Source organism: Hetaerina americana, unplaced genomic scaffold (genome assembly GCF_022747635.1).
Source record: "Hetaerina americana unplaced genomic scaffold, ioHetAmer1.1.p SCAF_6, whole genome shotgun sequence".
Classification (NCBI taxonomy): Eukaryota; Metazoa; Arthropoda; class Insecta; order Odonata; family Calopterygidae; genus Hetaerina; species Hetaerina americana.
The window spans coordinates 85,000,952-85,022,334 of NW_027287205.1; the positions used below are offsets into that span (position 1 = coordinate 85,000,952).

The window sequence follows — 21,383 nt, forward strand, 5'->3', positions numbered from 1 at the left end:
TGTATATATATATATATATATATATATATATATATATATATATATATATATATATGTATATGTTTATGTGTGTATATGTATATATATATATATATATATATATATATATATATATATATATATATATATATATAGACTAGCTGACGCGGCGAACTTCGTACCGCCTAACAATCAATGAATAGTTTAGTAACACCATTTAGAAATCAAGAAAGGCTGTACCGATTTTGTCATATTTGACTAGTTATAATAATATAAGGAATGGTGTGACTATATATATATATATATATATATATAAAATATACACACACCTATAAATAGGTATTTATATAGGTTCGTATAAATCCGATCCATATATATAAGTATATATACCTGTATGTAAGTAAATAGATAAATCAATTAGGGCGCGATGAAAGGAACTTCATCCCGGATAATGTAAGCGGCGGGCGGCACGTCGATAGCGTCCCGTCAATAGAAGTCACAGAGGACGAGTTCTTCCCGGTGAGAACATCTCCCTCTTGCGTCCCGGAAAATACAAAGGAATTACGACATCGTCTGATGCTGTGCGATGGCGCACCGTGAGGAAAATTGGAAACGGGATGGGATATTGCGAATGAAGAACAGGAAGAGTCCTGCCTTTCCAATTCTTTCTTTTGTTGGAACGGAACGACTTTCCGCAGTAAATCTTCCTCTGTGGCCGGCGCCCGCGACTGGAGACAACAACTTTGACGATGAAAGGACCGATTTCAAAAATGGATTACGAATTTTGAGTGACAAAAGCCAAAGCGACTTATCCGAAGTCCATGCCACAAATACAAAGGACTAGTATGCAATGCATGCGATGAAACTGCCGAGGAAATAAGAATGATCACGCGGCCAGACATCCACAAATCGATCAGCTGCCCACCCAATGCCCCAAAAAAGTACCGAAACATAATACACTTACCCAGCTGATTCTCTCAAGCTTAACTTTTGAGTTCATTTGAGAGAAAAAAATGACAACGAGAGCCATAAATGCCGAGTTATTTCAATAAAAAAATGTTACAAGATTATTTTTCCGGGCTTCTGCTGACCATTAAAACAGGATATCCAAATTAGAGTAAATATTCATCCAAGTAAATGAAATTCATTTCGCGAAGGACATTAAGCAATTTGAAGCACTCCGGATCATCGATGAATTTTTTTTTAATAATATTATCTCCGTTATTCCCACATTGAAGTGTTTTCGCTGGTATACTGAAGCTGAATGGCGCGGAATAAATTGCACGCGATTAAAATACAGCTACAGTGAGAGTATAAAACGAAAAATTTAACATTGGCAAAAGCAAATATAACTGCTATTGAATTTATTAATTCTATATTTTTATATCGGGAAGGACTCGACTTTAAAAAATATCCTCTTTCGAGGACACCCTTTTAATTATTTCCACCTCATATGGAGAATGATGGGAATACGAACGATGGATTTGCGGAGTTAAAAATGAAGAAATACTTCGAAAAGTGGTTGTAGAACTAAAAGTCTACAGGAGAGTTTTACAGAAAGAATAAAATGAGAAAACATAGCGAAATCGGCAGTTTCATGCTCTATTTTGTGAAAATTCATCATCACTGAATAAGTAAACTTGTTATTTTTAATACTTTAATAAACTACCACTCGTTTGGTACGTCATCTGGAACATCAGGTATATATTATCAGATATACCAGATGACATCGCTTATTCTTCGAAACCGGTAGTAGTGCAATTAAATTCTTGTGAAAAAATCATACTTATCCAGTGATGGCAAAATATAATAATTGGACACGTTCCCAGGCAAAATAAATCACTGAAGGCCATAATTGAAGTAAATAGTGAGAAAATTTTACACAAACGAAAAGCAAAAATAAAACTGTGACAGGCAAACAATGAGGCATATCAGTACAAGGGCCTTTGAGAGAATGAAGAGGCTGGCTGATCGGAACGGGAATAGCGTAGATTGAGAGACTTGCTACGATCCAATCCTCTGCTCGGTACACTTAATTGTGCTAGCTTCCAATTTGCATCAATGCGAAATATTAATAAAGAATATGGCAATAGCCCACACTACGTGCAACGCGATAAAATGACAAAGGCATTGCCTCCCTTACACCCTCTTCTTCCCCCCTCCGACGTTCTCTGCACATAAAGAGGACTTTATGATACCTGGAAATAAGTAGACATAAGAAACTTAAAAGAGGGTATTAAACGTATTAGTGACTCGCAGAAAGACGGAACGCCAACGGAAAAGACGGTAAAATGAGATTGAAAGGTGTTGTACGTACAAAGCAGATCGCTGCATTAAATTAGAACATTCTTCATTACTATTTTGAATTCACCAATATAAATGGCAAATATGCCTACCGATTTCCGCTAGCAATTAGGTTAAGAGAGATTGTCCAAACTGAACGAAGAAAGGGTGAGGGTGGGTGACCTTCCATCCTGAGCCTCGCACCGACTTGCCGTTATTTACCCCCGGGGCTTACATAGGCAGACACGCAGGTGAGCAAGTGACAACCAGTCCAGCGATACGATTACTGCGCGCCCGAGATTACCAGAGCTCCCCGTGAGCGAACGAAGAAATTTTCCGTTCGGCATCGCTTGGCAATCGGGAAGAACACTCGGCTTGCCCTCACCTGCCTCGCGTTTATTACGCCACCGCCGCAAAGTCACGGAACTAAGTAAAATTTACTCCTCCAATTACTGGCCGTGGAATGAAGAGGAATCGCCCGTCGCGAAAAAATCAAGACACCCCAGGAATTTCTTTCGTGTTTAACTTAAGTACAAGCTTAGCGTAGAGAAAAAGATGCACCATTGCCGACCCATGAAAAAAGTATTCCCGATATTTAATTACGGAACAAAGAGTATAGGAAACTAGAATTTCATTACGCTACGGATTGAATTGGAAAAGGCAAATGGCCCAGATCGTACAGGATTTGACTTAAACACAAGATAAGTTTCCAATAATGCTTCCTGGGCGAACGATTAGGAGAAGAATGAGGTAGCTACCAAGCTAAATGGGTTTGACCAATTGAATGCCGACGTCAGGTCGTGGATCGAAAAATATATAATTCACGCCAGGCATTTATTTTATGGGATAAAATAGCGAAAAAAATTAAAAATAGATTTGAAATATCACTTCCCATACTTTTCTATCGTGATTTTTGAGAGACAGCGCACTAATTGCACAAAGAATCGATTAATGTGCAAAAACCGTGAGTAAAACTTGGATTTAACAGATTTCAATATATATATATATATATATATATATATATATATATATATATATATATATATATATATATATATATATTTTTTAAATTTATTAATGCACCCCGCAAGCCACCGCAGGGGGTGAATACAAACCAGGATAATATTTATCAGGATATGACCCTACCGGGGTCGGACACTGTTATTATGATCCCTAATCGTTTGTAGGCGTTAAGTATGAAGTATCGGGAAGAAATAAAGCGCCTAGAGATAAACAAAAAGATGAGGAAATTAGCAGCGGTAGGTTAGATTGGGAAAAAAGGAGAGGGGAAGACTTTTGGAACGAATTCGAAGTCAGAAGAAAGTGGCAGGGGCATGAAACGCTGAGAAACAATGGAATGTGGACGAATGACGGTGAAGAGAAGGCAAGAACGCCTCCGGGTAAGAGAGGTCAAGGGAGGAAGAGAAACGGAAGTGTTCCATGAAGGAAAACAGAGAAATTTCACTTTGTTTGCCTCAAGAGGGCATATCTTCGATGCTGGTTATCAAAGTTCAGGGCTGCTGAGGCCAAGGTCAGAAATATTTTCATTAAATCTGTTTTATGACATAATTCTACGGCGTTAAGTCGGAAAAGAACCAGAATTTTGAAGGAAGGCAAACAAATGAATAGATGTTAAGTATGATTTAATATCACGCAAGCAGTTGGGCTTTCCAATGCAAATAAAGTAAGACTTAGTAGAAGTGCGGTAATGTTTACTTTCTAACTGAATCATGCCACTGTGTTCCTTTTTCTCGATCAGTCTTTAAGTGCCCATAATAGTTAAGTGTTGATAACACAAGTCCCTAAGTGGCAAAACTAACGGAATAAAAAAATAGTAAAAAATAACTAAAGGTAATCAAATGGCAATTGTCTATTTGTTAATCGAGCTGCGCTGCGCTTGACGACGGTTTTCATCGAACGAAATTACATGAGCGTACGTCGTTCGAAAGGGCGGAATGCAGTCTTCAAACGAGCGCGCATATTCGTAAAACGCATTTAATGTATGTTACATCGCCATCACGTGCATTGGCATTCCTCATTCGTTGAATTTCTCGTCGGCTATGTTTTCCCGGCCATTGGAGATTTCCGCAATTCTCTCGACTACTCAACCCTATTAGAAAGAGCATCTCGTTTCTCGGCAGCTGATCACGTTCGTGATTATTGTCCTAATTCGAAGTTAGACAATTAATACGACAACTGAGGTGGTGCAAAAAAATAAACACTAACTTCACCTGAAATACTTCCGCAGAAAAAAGGCACTAGCATACTAATTCGCATGAGGACACCGTGGCTCATAATCGTCTGTTGATCGCAACACTAAGTCAAAGCCTTACGCGCCCTACACCACACTATACCATTCTTCAATCAGGCAGACTCATGTTTTTCCTTAATTCCGTCCAGAATGACGATTAAAAAGTCAAGCATGTGCTATCCAGTCCGAGGAGATACGAGGGTCAACGCTGATGATGACAAACGTACTCCACGAAGGTGCTTCTTCGCATATTTTATTGGTATTTTACTGGTTAAGGTAGGTATTGCATGAAAGCAGCGTAAACAATTGTACAAAATGAGTTTACTTGCCTCTTTTAACCAAAAAAACAACCCAGCATCCTATACTAAATGAAGCCCCTCCTCATCTCTGTGCACTTACTTCCTCCCTTCATCTCGTCCAACATCTCTATCCTGTTCCTTCCCTTTCCTCGTTTGCCTAACATTCTCCCCTATATTACAGTCCTCAACATCTCACTGCCGATCAATACCCCCTTCATCCACCTTTCCTCCCTCCATAGAATTGCTCCCAACAAACCCCTCCCTCTCTTCGCCCACCATAACAAGTATTTCCTCGTTTGTTTTCTTCTCTGTCCATTTCACCTTTTCCATTCTTCTCCACACCCACATTTCAAAAGCCTCCAGTCTACGTCTACCCTCCTGCTTCAACGAGGAAACAAGTAAAAGATACATTAGGGCTGGACTATAGAGAGAATGAAAAACCAACTTCGTCCACACTTTCGCTAGATTATCACGATTCCGAAAAGGGTCCTCCGAATCCACCACGCACAAAAAATTACCATGCGCAATTTTTACGTCACCAACCCGTGGCGGGCACCCAATAGTTTTTTTTTCAAAATTTCAGTCAGTTCTCTTGACGATAAACGATGACCTTCTTACACTTTGGCAGTAGCGGTGTTTATGTTTACTTCCATAACAGCAGTGACTGAAGCTCCAGGTCAATTTTACAAAGAACTTGCCACCGCTGTTAACTTCTCAAGCCTTCTTCCAGCTGCGCAGCTGGGGCTGACGCACTCCTTTATCATTATTAATGCCTCGCCTGACTACTTATTCAGACGAAGGCAAAAGTTTGATTCAGCATATTGTTCGTCGGGTGTCACCACCCACACACAGTCAATGAAACTTGCACCACATGTGAATCACTCATTTACCCAACTAAATTCAATAAAATTAAAATTTTTCATAATAAATCATAACAATGAAAAAAAATAACCACTCTCTTTTAGTTACACCTCGTATCATACGTTTTAATCTATCCCTAAACACCGAGTCAAATTTAACAAGATCCCACTAAAATACAATCCCACCGTCGATATTGAATCCCAATTTCCAAAAACATCCAAGACTTTTATTATTATTATAATAAATTCCTGTCTTCATAATTCTCTGCGCCTATTGTTTCGGCCTTCACATCCAGAGTGCACTTTCTTGATCACACTTTTCAGTATCTCCTGCTCTCCCGAAAAAGCTCAGATTACTCCGCCTCTGCCATTTAACTTGAATCGTCATTTTAAAACGTCGTTTCCCTGAATTCGCAACCATAAAGACTGAGCCATTCAAAAATGCTGGCTCATTCGCCGCCCTCCGGAACTCTCAGCTCGCCTTGACCTGCAATTCCTTTTATTTTTAACCGGCACGCGCAGCGAGCGAGAGGCCCAAACCTTTCATGTAATCGCGTAATTTCCTCCGCAGTCCGTCGAGGTTTCCTGTCACATCCAAACCAAATCCGTTCAACAAATGGAACGCGTCTCGCTTTAGCGAATCATTGATCCGCTTGTTCCCCTCGAGCGATTTGCGGACCACGACGAGGAAACGTAATTAAACAGTTAACAGCCCTAAACGGCGGAGGAAATTAGGGATGATAAACTTTCCCACCACAGGACCACTAAGGCCTTGTCACAGGTCACCAGGACGGACCATCAGGGAGGGAATAAAGGCCCAGGGAACGATAGTCTACGTCGAGTCCCACTGTTAACTCGATAAATGGCAATCGATGCTGGATGCGAGGATCTTTCCTTCTTTCATTTGTTTTGCAACCCCGATTCACCCTGAACGGGCCCTTCGCACTTTTCCTACAGGCTGACTGATTTTTTCAAACAATATTCCTTCTTCCATCAGCAGTAAGTGGCCCCATCATTTCAGGTGTTTTGCTCATATGCCATTTGATTAATAATTTCATAAAAGCAAGAAACTGCTGTCTTTCATTTCGAAACTTTTCGATTCTAGAGACCCCAGCCGACCGGCTCCAAAGAGTCACCATCCCTGTTATACGAAACATCTTCATGTTCCCTCCCATCCACCGCCACACTTCACGTCCATATACAAGCATTGCATTGTATTGAAATTGATTGCGTTTGAATACGGAAGTGGCCGACATTGGTTTATTTTTCTTGGTGTTATTTTGTTGTCCCATCGATCAATGCTCATTTGGGATATCGCCCGTCCGCCTTGATTATTATTTTTCTTGCTGCCTCAATCGAGTTCACTCAATGCCTCATCTGAACCGGTCCACCTTTTTCCGATGATGTAATCCAAATAGACTTTTTATTTATTTAGTAAGAAATAACCTTCGTTTTATTTTCATTAATTGCCATTCCATTGATATCAAATCGATTATGCCATGTACCACCAACTGATCTCTTGAACTGACAGAATTACATTCCACAGTATTGCTAAGGTCGATGTTGAATTTCACAGCAGAGAGACTGCGGCAAATGGCGCTTAAATCACCTCAATCGACACACGCAAGTAGGGGCAAAGTTACCAGTCAAGACAGAGATGAGTATACACCAGTATTGAATGGAAATCAAATGTCTTTTATCTGGTTTAGAGCATGCCAAAAGACGTACAGCATGTCAAATCCTTCTTCCGTCAACCCAAATGCTATTTGCGGATCTCACTTTGGAGTTCAGAGCGTCGTTAGCACCAGAATCGACTCCGCGGCCTCCCAAACCCTTGCCGCCGTTCACCCAACGTCTTAGCCGTGGCAGCTGCGTTGGAGGTCAGCTTCGAGCCGCGCGGTGGACACTATACGCACCTTTCCCTAAAGGATCCCTTGGCAAATGCCTCTCCCCGATCAATCCGAGCGGCATTTATTAATCCTGCAGTCATTTGATCGATTTAAATTTTTAGCAACCTGGATTCGCGATGCTGATCGCTTACCTCGCTCGTACTTTGCCTCAATATCTCCACTGTCTTCCACCGAAAGAGAGCCAGAGGGCGTATCCAACTTGTTTCACTTTCGGATTCGGGATCAGTATACTAATTTTTTGGGGATTAATTGACCACGTGAAAGTTTTGGTATATATTCAACAGATTCAGGCGAGATGAAGCGAAAGTTCGTCATTAAAAGGAAAATAAATTTGCCCTTTTCCACAGATTTATTTGTAACGTACAACGCGTTTCAGTTCATCAAACCATCTATAGGTACAAGACAAGATTCAACCTGTGATACATCATATTTATACCTGTTTGAGGAATGGGGGGGGGGAAGAAAAGAGTAAGGTGTAAGGTAGGCGGGGACAAAGAGGGGAAATATGGAGAACCCAAAGAAACAGGGAAACTAAAGAAATGGAGAGATAAAAAGAGAGGGGGTCGGGGGAGATATTCACTTGTGGTCATTATTTGAGAGGACGTTGGCATGTGGCTGGTGTCCCGGCGGTGGGAAGGAGGGAAGAATAAAAAGGGTCCAGCGAATCGATAGAGGAAGGTTGAAGGATAAGGTATAAGTGATTCGAAGAAAGGCATTGTAAGGGATGGGTTGTTCGACACATCCTGAAAATTTTGCATACTTCTATGAAAAGAGAGGGTGAGTGAGGATGACAAATTACCTGTACATGACCGCTTGAGTGGGACCCCTACCATGCACATGGGAAGGCCCATAAGTACCCGCCCTGACCTAGAGATGGCGCTGATTGTTTAAAAAATATCACCGTATTAGAAACTATGCAATCTATAAAGCATATGTTTCAATTTTGAAGACGCCAAGTCTGAACGACGCATTTGTTGGGCAGCCATCAATATTGAACGTTTTCAGTGAATTTGTGAAAATGGAGAAAATTGCTAATCGTTATGTGATACTTTTTTTGGAACAAAATCGTCAGGCGATTCTGAACATTCTGTGAAGAGTTTAATCAAACTCATTTGGCGGAGTTGAAGGCAAGAAGTTTACGCAGAGATGTAGATAAAATATCACGCACAAGTAAGATGCGGAGCGCCAATATCTACAGCTAGGAAACTTAAGTGATTGAGGCAGGAGGTGAAGGAGAATATATAGAGTGAATACGTTGAAGAAGACTGTGATCGATTGGAGGGGGGGGAGGATTTAACGGGCAAGCGTTACAGAGAGATAGGATACGACTGGGCCGGCCATCACCAATCATAACAAACGAAGGTAATGCAGTTTTCCAGAAACAGAATGACCAGGGTAAACATTCAAGCTGGGGGTTCTAAACTAGCAAGTCGAACAGTTTTTTTGGAATGTTTCAGGGCCCTGCAAGCCACCGCTGGGGTGTGTGGCAGGGGGTGGATACAAACCAGTTATTTTGACTCGAGTATTTTTGCCCCTACCGAGGCCGGACAAGGTAAGTCTGATCCCTTATCGTGCGTGGAAACAACGACATCTTACATCTGTCAGCTCTACACTTAATCTCTCTAATTTTATTGACCTGATTGACCTTAACGTAGTAAGATGGGTCTAACAATACATTTTCAACATCACTGCTAAAGAAACGTCATTCCACTTAATTCAAGAGATTTAATCCGTAATTTTTACATTCCATAGTACCTAGAAAGCAAATGTTAAGGTGTGCGGCAGAGGGTGAATAAACACCAGATTACTTTTGGCCGAAAATACTTCGTGGGAAAAATGACATCTTAAATCAATTTGTTATACACTAAATTCATGTTATTCCATTGGAATAATCTCTCCTACCGTAGCACGATGGGGGTAATAACACATGTTCAACATCATTGTTAAAGATACCTTCTTCCAATTCATACGCAAGAGCTTCAATCTTTAATTTAACTTTCGCTCCGTGTGTGATTCCCAGCCTAGCTGCTCTAAGAATTTGGATACGCTACTAAGTTTAACGTCGAAACGTTTTACAAATCTGGCTCCTCTGTGCTGCAGGCGATCCAATACGGCATGTAACCCGACCTCATGAGAATTCATTTACTTGCAGAATATTCTAAACGAGGCCTAAAACGTGATGACTGTAGAGAGGAAGTACGAAGAGTTAAAGCTGGTTTATTTATTTATTTATTTTTATTTATTTAGTAAAAAATTGTGCACATACAGCAGGATTGCCAATTTACAGTGACACATATAACAGGAACATATAAGGACACAAACATACAAACATCAACAAGACTATACTATTGAGGGAGGTGTGAGAGATGTGTCAGAGAAAGGTTTATAAATGTGTTGGCTGGGAGTGAGAGGGGGTCAATACTTTCGGGAAGGGAATTCAGTAAAGCGGGGAGACGGAAGAAAAGGGACCGTTTGGTGAGGGACAATCTGGGAACGGGTTGGTGGAATAAAGAGCGATCGCGGGTAACTCGGGGGGGAACTCTGAAATTGATAAGGGAAATTAGTTCAGGACAGTCGTTAATGGAGTTAAGGGTGTTATGCATGAGTTTTAAATCGGATTTTAGACGTAGAGTGGAGAGATTACAAATCGAGAGCGAGGAAAGAAGTGATTCAGTGGGCGAGTCCCGAAGATGGGGGACTCTGTACTTGACAATTTTAGTGAAAAAATTAGTTATCGTGTTAAGGGTATTAAGGTTAGATAGGGCAGACATTGACCATATAGGGGAGCAGTAGGTAATTAATGGTAAGATAATGGTTGAGAAATATGCGGTTAGAGATTGTACATCTTTTATTTCGGTGTAGCGGTAAAGTAGACCTAAAAGAGACATGGCTTTGCATTTAACTGCTTTGATATGACCTGAGAAATTTAGTTTGCGATCAGTTAATACACCAAGATCCTTGACAGAAGCAACACGATTCAGAGGAACTGAATTAATTGTATAGTTAAAGGTAAGAGGAGATTTTTTTAGGGAGAGAACTAGAGTATTGCATTTATTTGAGTTTAAATTTAGCATCCATGTGCTGCACCATTCTGAAATTTTATTTAAAGCCTCCTGAAGGTGGTAGCAATCCGTGGGGGAATTAATTTCCTTAAAAATTTTTCAGTCGTCGGCATATAGTAACGTGTGGGCTAGGGAGGTCGGGACTAGGGAAGCTAAGTCATCAATGTACAGATTAAAAAGATATGGTCCGAGAATACTACCTTGAGGAACTCCAGATGTCACAGAGGACCAAGGAGATGAGGCGCCAGATAGTATTACTCGCTGATTTCTATTCGAAAGAAAGCTGGTCAGTAATTTGAGAAAGTTTCCATTAACGTTAAAACGCTGACTGAGTTTATTAATGAGGAGGTTATGATTGAGGGAGTCGAAGGCTTTTGAGAAATCCAAGAAGATGGCATCCAATTGAGTCTTACTTGTTATCGCACTAACAGCGTGGTGTTGAAAAAGTGCTAAATTGGTCAAGCATGACCTGCCCGGAAGGAAACCATGTTGGTTGCTAGACAGAAAAGGGGAAGTAAAATAATAAAGTCTGCTGAGAATAATCCTCTCGCAAACAGATATAATTTATTTTATAGTTTATAATTATAACGCATGGCATCAGAGCGTTAATTGTCGAGTTAGACAGAGTTTTAAAGTACAACACTCTTTAATCGGTAGACAGCAGCTAGTGATAGTGATCGCCGAGAAGTGAGCAGAGATAATGCTGAGAGGGGGCACGCCCCCTTTTGGGACGCATCATCCCGTTGTCACCTGTTACCCATGGGAGGAAAAAGTGCCAAATTACGCACGATACTCCCTGGCAAGCCTTACAACAGGAGAACACCGCGTCGACTCAATTCGCGACTTCTTTACACCACTGTAAAGGGCGGGGCCATCATTTGCGAATCACAGCGATTCGGTTTGCCCTCAGACACGGACATTTCGCGAGGATGAGACGGACGAGTGGCCCTGCCCCTCCCCATTGGCGAGCGTAATCCGCCACAAAAGCGCAAACGAGATGCACGCCCCTGTTAATGGGACGGGAAGACAAGGGGGGAGTGTCAGCACATTTAACACATCGAAGGGATGATCTGCCGTGGGCGATTAATCTCTAAACTAGGCCTCGGACGAGAAAAAGAAATGCGTACGGGAAATGCATGCCTGAAGGGGAGGAAGTCAACTGATAATCTATCAATTACAAGAAGCTTCTGGAGGGGCCATAAAAACTATAATGCAGCAAGTATCGCGTGGACTTGTACCCCCCCCCCCCCATTATTGCCCTCGTCAGTTCGTCGACCTTTCTAACTGGACTCACGCCGCACATAAAACAATAACAACCTTCCGCATAGACTTACAGTGTCTACGAGGGAAGTGAGAAGTAAGAATAAAAAAGACTTCCGACGACATGTGACTAGTGCTGTGTGAATTCCGAGTTCGAGTCCCGGATTGTGACCAAACAAAGAGTGCAGGGCGTCGGAGGAGGACGGCCTCTGATTTCATGTCGTGTTACCGCCATATTCTTCCTTAGCAATCAATCAGGAAGGAAACGTTGGGAGCCATTAAATTACCTTAACAAGTGAAGTAAAATAAGAAACAGTTCGCCACCGTTAACATCCTCGTTGAGGGCGAGGATAGGCTTAACGATCTATTCACGGGTTATATTCTGGTTACAAAAGCCTAACATAAACTAACACATGCCGACGGCCGTCATCTTCTACGCCTGTTTAATGACCACTTCAAATGAAGATATAACACGGGATTTATAGTTGACGATTGATTTCCGGACTGGCAACAAGTGATTCACTGGTCGTTCATGATTGAACTAATGAAATGGAAGAAGGGTTAATCGACTTAAATTTTAATGCTAAACAGTAGTCAACGAAGGCATTTTACATGCACGGGAGCTTAAGAATGGCTTCTGGTCAGATTTTTGTATATTTATCACGGCTGCATTACTGAGACTATGATTTAGTTGTTACCGCGTCGTGGGCACTAGAATAACCACACAAACGCACTTGGCAAATAACTTTTCATGCATCATCAATAACTTCCACAGGTAGTCTCTTGCCGCTGCACGTCTGTTCTCAGCCAGAATTTCCAACCCTCCAGAGCAAACGCAGCCCACGACGCCTTCTTTTATGGACGAAAGCATCGGCCAACCCCTTTCCTTCCTCCCATGAATCTCTCCTTTCAACGTAATGGTGACAAACTTTTTGCCATACATCCAATCCATTTTTAATCCCTATTTCCTATTTTGTTGATGAAACAGTTTCCATATTTCACATACTATTTCCCTCCACTATTCATCCTTTCAACTGAATTTAACCTGTTCATTTCCCACCAATATCACATTCCTGCAGCTTTTATCTCTTTTTTTTCGCAAAACGAGAGCTCAACTTCCCCTATTCAGCACGCTTCAGAAATGGATTTCTAAATTCACTTCCTCGTCTATATTATTATTATTAGGGCATGTTCAGGTTAAGGTAAGTTTTGGATGGACACAACTACCAAACAAATATTTTATTACTTCTAACAAAACACAAAATCCATCATCCTACTCTACATCAGGTCCCTATTATATCTGAGTACTTTCTTCCTCCCTTCATCCCGTCCAACATCCCTATCCTGTTCCTTCCCTTTCCTCGTTTGCCTAACATTCTCCCCTCTATAACAGTCTTCAACATCCCGCTGCCGGTCAATACCCCCTTCATCCACTATTCCTGCCTCCATAGGATTGCTCCCAACAAACCCCTCTCTTCGCCCACCATACCAAGTACTTCCTCATTTGTTTTCTTCTCTGTCCATCTCACCTTCTCCATTCTTCTCCACACCCACATTTCAAAAGCCTCCATTCTACGTCTATCCTCCTGCTTCGATGACCACGTTTCCGCGCCGTACATAGCTACGCTCCATATATAAGTTTTTACGAGTCTTTTCTTAACATCCTTACTCAGAGTCCCTGTCATCAACTCCCTCCTCCTTGTGAAAGCCTCTTTGTCTAGCGCAATTCTTCTCCTTACGTCCCTACTACTTTGACCGAGTTGGTCCAAAACACTACCGAGATACGTAAACTGTTCTACCTGCTCTAGTTTTTGCCCTCCTTTTTTAATGTTTAGTTTAGCCATTGTCTTTCTATAAAATTGGAAAACCCTTTTTTTATTGATGTTGATTCTCATCCCATACCTGTCGCAATGAATTTCCAATTCACTCAGCAATGCTTGCAACCCCTTGGCTGACTGACAAACTAAAGCTTGGTCATCAGCGAACCTAACTGATTTCACGAATTCCCCGCCCACTTTCATTCCTACCTCCAGTTCTTCCCATGCCTCCTAAATCATTTCCTCCACATATACGTTGGCCAGCACCGGTGATAAATGTAAATAAATGAAAAAATATATAGTGATGCACTTAATGTCTGGAGAGGTTTCCTTGTTTTCAACACCATATTTTTTCTGCATTCAAATGTACTTCGCATGCAATCGTAGGGATCAAAGGAAAACATCCGGCGCTAGGGAAGTCTGAGGGCGACTTATAATAAAATCGTGGACAAGGGGAATCCTCACTCCGACAATCGCCGCACGTCCGAGAGCCATTCACATTTCTCTCGGTCCTTCTCGATCAAAGTTTCGCAGCGTTTCGCAGAGGCCAAGAGGGGGTAGGGGGGAGGCTGGGATTCGCCGCAGCCAGCGCCGACGACTGCTGTCTCCCCATCCGGGGGCGGGGCAGGGCGGAGTGGGGGGAGGATCTCATGAAGGAGACCTCCCGGCTGGCGTGAGAGCGAAGCCGACCGATGGCGACAACCGGACGCGAATAACCGCGCGGGGCGGCGATCGTTAAGGCTGCCAGATCAAAGGCGGGGAGGGACAATCAGAGACGTGGGACACTGGGGGGCGGGGTGAAGCCGACCTGCCGATGTACACGTTCATTTGATCCTCCCCTTCGCCTCTTAATCTTTAACCTTTCGGTCGAAGGAGCCCGAGAGAGGGGAGTTAGCATGCGGGAGAACAGGGGGTGTTCTACACGGATTGGGTGGCGGGAGGGAGGGAGGGTGTGTTCCAAGTTGCAAGCAACGCCGTCTTGAGAGGAGAGCAAGGAAATTCTCCCTCGCTGTCTCCTGCCCCCACTTTCAACCCCTCTTGAACGTCGGGAGGGCACTGCCGAGGGGATGGGTTGGTGGCGGGCGCAAGGGAGAAGGAAGTTGGGACAACGGAAAGAGTTCCTCCTTTTTTATCCATTCCAAGAACCTCTTTACGTTCTCTGAAAATTCTCCCGCTTTGAAAGGGACGACTTTGTCTGGCGAATCAAATCCGCGGTGGGAGGAAATAAAAAGGTGATCGCGTTCCATTTCTTTTCCACTTATTTTCCGGTTGTGTACAAGGGGAACCGGTAGAGGAATGATTGTAAGGGGAGCTGGAAGGAGTGATCGGAAAGAGACGTGGGAAGGAGTCTCCTCTCCCTCCCTTAAAGGGAAGGGAAAGAGTGAGAGAGACGCATGACGTCGGGGGTGAGGGGGAGGGCGCCCCTATCCTTTGGTCTCTGATGGAGACAAAAGAAAGGGTCGCGCGCAATACTTTTGAACTTGCTCACAGTTCCGGTGGCTTGTATTTCACTTCATGTCGAGACGAAAGAGAGAGAGAGAGATGAGAGAGATGACGGTACGCCCTTCCGAGCGGAGATAAACGTTGAATATTAGAGGGGAGACAGACTACTTTGTATGGGAAGTTCGAGGAATATAAAAGGGAAGCCGCTCTGCTGAAAACGAGCCAAAGAAATGCAAATAACTATTTATATCTTCCGAGGATTTCAAGACGTCCATTTACGCAGGCAGATCTCGCCTTCCCGGATATCTCTACCGCAACGCCGCATTATTTTCAGAGACGCCACCGCGGGACGGATCGCGATCGCGGATTCCTCTTCAATGGTGACCAGCATACGACTCCTTAACGTTTGGAAATAATTTCCGCATTCCTCGAACGCAAAACAATTTTGCTTTCACTCTGCGCGAACCATTAATTGCTCCTGACATAAGTAATTTCTCCCCGAACATCACCGCTTTGATGCAGGACCAAGCCACAGCCATGTTGCCATGACCGCGGCAAAATGACGAATCCGCAGCGCTCACCACTGCGCCCTTAACTTAAGCTGCCACTCCGCATTTTGGCTGATGAGGAGAAGGGCTCGGAAAAGGTTCCGCGATCGTTTAGCTGACGTTGACGAAGGCCAATCAGTGATTCGGTCGGTCAGTCCAAAGGAAGAAGAAATGATGAATTTGCTCAGTCGTTGTCGACCGAATAGTTTGAGAACGTAGAAAAGCGACACAAAGAGTTAAGTTAATGAATTATACTTCATTCAATTGGCAGCCGCTCAAACAGGAGTTGGTGGACCACAATCCCTCCGTTACTTCCAAAGCATGCATGCCCCCACGCATTACTTCCTCCTCCGTCGCTTGCTCATCGCGATGACTCCCTTAGCTATCCTGCCATAGACCTTTAACCTTCACATATCATCCTTAGTCGCTTCAGAGGGTGCAAGACTGCAGTCGCCTTAAAGTTATAAAAATTTAGAAAATGACACGGACTTGAGATAATGATATGAAGAAAATGTTAGTGAAGGCTTTTGGTAAGGAGTGCACTTTTGAACGACTCGGAAACTTGGTCTCTGAGGCATGTGGATGTGGATAAATGCGATTAAGACGCGGAGGAGGATGAAATAAAAGAAATGTGCGGAAAGGAAAACAAACGAAAAAGGGACTTAACATATCGTGGGAGGGGGGGATAGAAATAGTTGTTGGGAGAACTTGGAAGCGGTCAGGGTAACTAGGCCATATGTAGAGAAAATAGAATTTCGAAGACGATGGTGAAAGATGGGAGAATTTGCTAATTACGTGGGCGAGACGGAGAGAGGGAAAGAACGCGCGTGTTGGACAGACTGAATGGGGCGGAAAGGTGGTTGAAGAAGGGTTCACTGTAGTAAGGTGTTTCGTGTTCGGCGAATCTTAAAGGCGCAGCCGTGTTTGGGCCAATCAAACATGAATCTTGAGGGGGAAACAACTCTCCCAACGCAATGTTTGCAACCGGAAAAAAATACCTATTTTCTCCATTCTCTGGATACATTTCGTAGTAAATGAGGCAAAAATTACGGAGAGGACTGAAGGCAGCCACCCGAGAAGAATAGCACACCTATTGTTTAAAAAATATTAAGGTAGAATATAGAATGATGATGGTAATGCGTGCGTGTGACAATTTTTTTATTCCTAATTTAAAATTCATAAAAAAAGTTTATTTAGGCACCCAGACCAGCGATTTAAAAATGATCTGCACACTAAGTCATCTCATGAAAGAGTTTTTCTTAATACGGGGACAAAATTCTTCAGTAAACCTACAGGAAAACATTTAAAATAACATAATATCCACGAATGATAAAGGACCAAAATAACCGAGTTCAACCGCGGTGGGAGTAAAAATATTTGGATCAAAATGAGCCTGGTTTTTATTCACCCCCTGCCACACATCCCAGAAATGGCTTGCAGAGTACTAAAAAATTACTAAACACTAAGCTAGAAGGACATTGGAAATTTCTCAAATGGTGTAAACAAAATATTTTTGATGGGGCGTGCTCAATGCTCTAAGAATATGTCACTGAAGGAAATGTATTCTAGGGTAACATTAACATGATTACGCACAAGCAGGGTCACATTTATCTACAACTACTCGGATAAACAAACAGTATTAATCTGATTAGTGCTAATCTGGATGCGCTATTCCGTTACACCCACCGCCCCCCCAAAGCACAAACACCTTGATCTATGCTCAGGATTTCTTCGAAAATTATTAATCAAATCAACCGTAAAATCGTGATTACCTACAAGGAAGTAATATCATTCCGGCCGGAGAGCGCTCCATTACGGCGGGCTGGATACTCGAGAGATGTCGCAAGGAATTTTCACCGCAAGAGTAAATCCTGGAAAAATGTCCAGGCAGAATGCCAAACATTATTGGTGCAATGGTTTCCACCAGCCCGAATTCCAAATCTGCTCCCTTGGCGGTCGCTTTCACGGTGCAGACAGAGGGCGCCCGGCACCCGCACGACGCTCTTATCTCGCAAACGAAGCCGACCCATGCCACACCCAGGAGAGCCATCTCGTGGCCGAATCGGCAGTGTGTACGGAAGAAGGATGATTGCCGAGACACGGCATGGAACTCTAAGGGGCGTTGTTCTCATGAACCCAGAGACTAGGAACTCAACAACAACTCAATATCCTTCAACTATACGCGTGCCTCTTCCCCAAACAACGAACTCCGGGCCGCAAAAAAACTACACCTCATAAGACGACATTTCCGTATATATTTAATTTATATCCTCGCTCAAGGCCCTCGGCATCAACTACCTCCTCTGTACAAGATTCTTCACCCGACGCAATTCTTCTCCTTGTACCCTCACCACTTTGCCCAAACCTCGTCTGAAATGTCTCACGCCAGTTAAGGCACAACTGAACTAACAAATTAAACAACAAACCACCTTATAGACCGTTTAACTTTTATTCCTCTCTCTCTCAAATTTAGTTTTTATCATAGCATCCCCATTTTTTTAAAACCTCGTCATCTTTGTTTTATTTACGTACATCCTCACTTCATACCAATCACGCCGTTTCAACAGTGTGCCCAGATATCATTGAGATCTCTTTGACATGCGGAATAGCTGCATAAAGTTTGATCATCCGCAAATTTGAGTTTTCCCCACCTACGATACATCCACCCCTTAGCCCTTTCCCTGCGCACTCGACATTCCCCTCAGCTTTCATACATTGACCACTACAACATGCCTGCTCTCAATGCAATTCCTCAAGTCCTCCAATTGAGGTCGTTTGGCGATTGTTCATCCCGAGATACATTCACCCCCACAGAGCTACACCATTAAACCGGCATATCCCTCGCGATTGGTATCGGCAGGGATGACGTTATACCATGAACACATGAATAATTACATGCCGGGTTTGGTCAGCTAATTCCTTTCCCTTTGCCGCCTCAGGTTGGCCAGAAAATTGAGCTACCTTGAAAATCATACATATTGGAGTCAGTTCGCCCAGTCCTGTGGGTGTGGTTACCCCAATTTGAGCGCCAGAGCTTCCGGTCAGGAGCTTAGCGAATACTCGTAGGGATACTAAATCACGTGGTGAATATATGTATGTATAAGCGGGTTACATGCATCACATTTCCTCGACCGTTCCGCCGCCCTTGAAGCGGATGACCATGATTCTGTTGCCTGAATGAATTCCTCTCCTCCACCCCTCCAAAAGCTTTGGTAATGTAAATTGGGTGAGATTACTAGAGAAGGTTATTGTTCTTGGAAATGGTGACGAGAATTTCGATACTGGAAAGAAAGCAATATTCATTGGTCCGCGGCAGAAAAAAAAATATGAAAACATTGAGCCAAGTGAAAAAGACAAAAGAAATCGAATTTAAAAGCAAAAGAGAAACACATAATCTGACGAGTCGATTTGGCTTTCTCCTTTAAGGAAATTCCATTCACATACACCAACACGATAATCGAAACTTTGACACACTTTTCAAAAACGCTTCCCTCATTTTAGCCCCTTCTATAGTCATCAATTTTTAAATCTATTTTGATATATTACCAGACCGTCATTATCTTCTGTGCCCTCTAGTTTTTCTCCATCGATTCCTCAGACATTCCGTAATTTCCGTAATTATCCATCGCATGTCATCAGAGAATCTCACGTATCCCTCCGCGGCGCTCAGCTAAGGAGCGCCCATCGGCGGAATACCTTTTCAAAGAAAGCTCGCGTTTATTGAGCCTACTACGAGTTATTTTTTCGTAAATAATCAACTGGTTATAAAAAATAGCTGGAGTACGGCGTAAGAGGAGCATTAACCTCTTTTTGCAGGAGTCTTCTTTTTGGGTTAGATTTTGATGAACTCCCAAGCATTGCGCTGTGCTGTACCGATATCCAAGCCTAAAATTACCCAAAACCCTTATAAAGTAAACACTAAAAATCAAAGCGACTCGTTCCTTAGCTTTGCACGCTTTTTACCTACCTTGATTCCATCCGAAATGCCCCATCTCTTAATTTCCCCCCTCAATCACAGCTACCATCGTCCCACCGCCATCCAATCTCTCCTGCATCCATTCAGTCTCCCTCCTTCGGAGTTCAACCAACAAACATCTTTCCTCCTCCACTTCCCACCCGTGTATATTCCTTTCTGCCCATTCTTTTTTAAATTCTTCTCCGCACCGCCCACATCTCAAGACCTTCAAATCCACTTTCATTCACTTGCCTCTACGACTAAGCTTCCGAAATATACGCTAATGGTTCTCGCATTTCTTAGCATCGTTTTGCGATCTGCGCCGATGCTATTACAGCATTGAATATCAAGTTAAGTTTATCATCTCTCGGGAGTGGATTGAAATGTTCTTCCTTTAAAGAAGGGTCAAAAAGGAAAGCAAATCGGCGAGATGGGGGATGAGTGAGCGACAACGTCCTGGCAGGATTAAATGCCCCAATAGCGTCTACACACATTTTCCCCTTAGCCCGCTGTTCCCAGAACGGGTGTGACATCCTGCTCACGAGACTAAACAAAAAGTATGCCTCCAAATGCGCCGCAAGATCTAAAACAGTTTTCCGCCCATCTCTCGGCACGGATTGACTCAGCGCAGAAATGACTAATGAGTCGAGCATAGGAAATGAAATCCACCGCCAATGCTTGAGCTCGCATACCTCGATTAATTAATACGGAGAAGGACCAGTTCGCAATTACCACATTTGCAAAGGAAACCGCAAAGGCAGTTTTTTTCGGTGAACCGAATTTCAAGATAAAATTCATAAAAAGGCTATCGATGCAAAGCCATAAAATATCAATTTCGACCCACATAATTATTCTGAAACATGTTATCCTATTACTGGCTAAATCATTAAATCTGATGTTTGTGGTTGGTTACCGTCGATTATGGGCGAAACTCTTCAATTAATTGCCTACAAAATGATACAGCGAATATATATTTCTATTAACTTGCAACTGCTGCACTGCTTAACACATGATATTCAAAGAAATACCTAAAAAAAACTTGTAACCCAAACTTCAATCTTGACCGTAATGTGTATTACCACCAATGATATCAAATTAATTTTTCTTTCGCGGATTAACCCTTTAACAACCAGCATGAAAATTTGAGTATCACCATCACATTTTAAGAATTTCAACAGCATTTTACTCTTTCTCAGACAAAATAGCAATGGTCAATAATTATAGATTGCATAAAACAAACGAGCAAAGAATTTCACGACATCGCGGACAAAAGAGCGGAGTGAGCGCATTAATGAGTACTCACTGTCGTAGACGGTGAGCATCGCTTCGGCGCTGACGGCATCGCCGACTCCATTCTCGGCCACGCACTCGTACGAGGCGTCGTCTCGCCCCGGGCGAACGGGCTCGATCCTCAGCAGCAGGGCCGCCTTCCCGCCGCGACCTGGAGACAAAGCAGGAGAGAAAGGGGTAATTAAGCACTTGATCACCGGCAACCTACGGGGAGAAGGATGTCACCATTAAAATCACCCCAAAACACACACGCGCGCTGAGTATCCTAATCTTTCGTAAATAATTCAATCTCAGGGACCATATATCATCGGCTGATATAAAAATGCTAAATTAGCCAAACGAAGAGGTCGATGAATTAAAATTCGGTCCCACCAACGTAAAAAATTAAGTAAACTACAAATTCTAAATCAGTTGAGACGGCCATAG

The 21,383-nt window shown here is 42.8% G+C and overlaps 1 protein-coding gene across 2 annotated transcripts in view; it reads right to left on the minus strand.

Annotated features, from left to right (window-relative positions):
* Positions 1 to 21,077, minus strand: part of Lar (tyrosine-protein phosphatase Lar) — a 356,161-nt gene extending 335,084 nt beyond the window's left edge. For both annotated transcript variants that reach the window (XM_071594169.1, XM_071594168.1), the window contains exon 1: positions 20,971 to 21,077. In XM_071594169.1, the coding sequence (XP_071450270.1) occupies positions 20,971 to 20,989 (19 nt within the window). In that variant the 5' untranslated portion in view covers positions 20,990 to 21,077. The remainder of the gene's footprint in view (positions 1 to 20,970) is intronic.
* Positions 21,078 to 21,383: the final 306 nt, after the last annotated feature.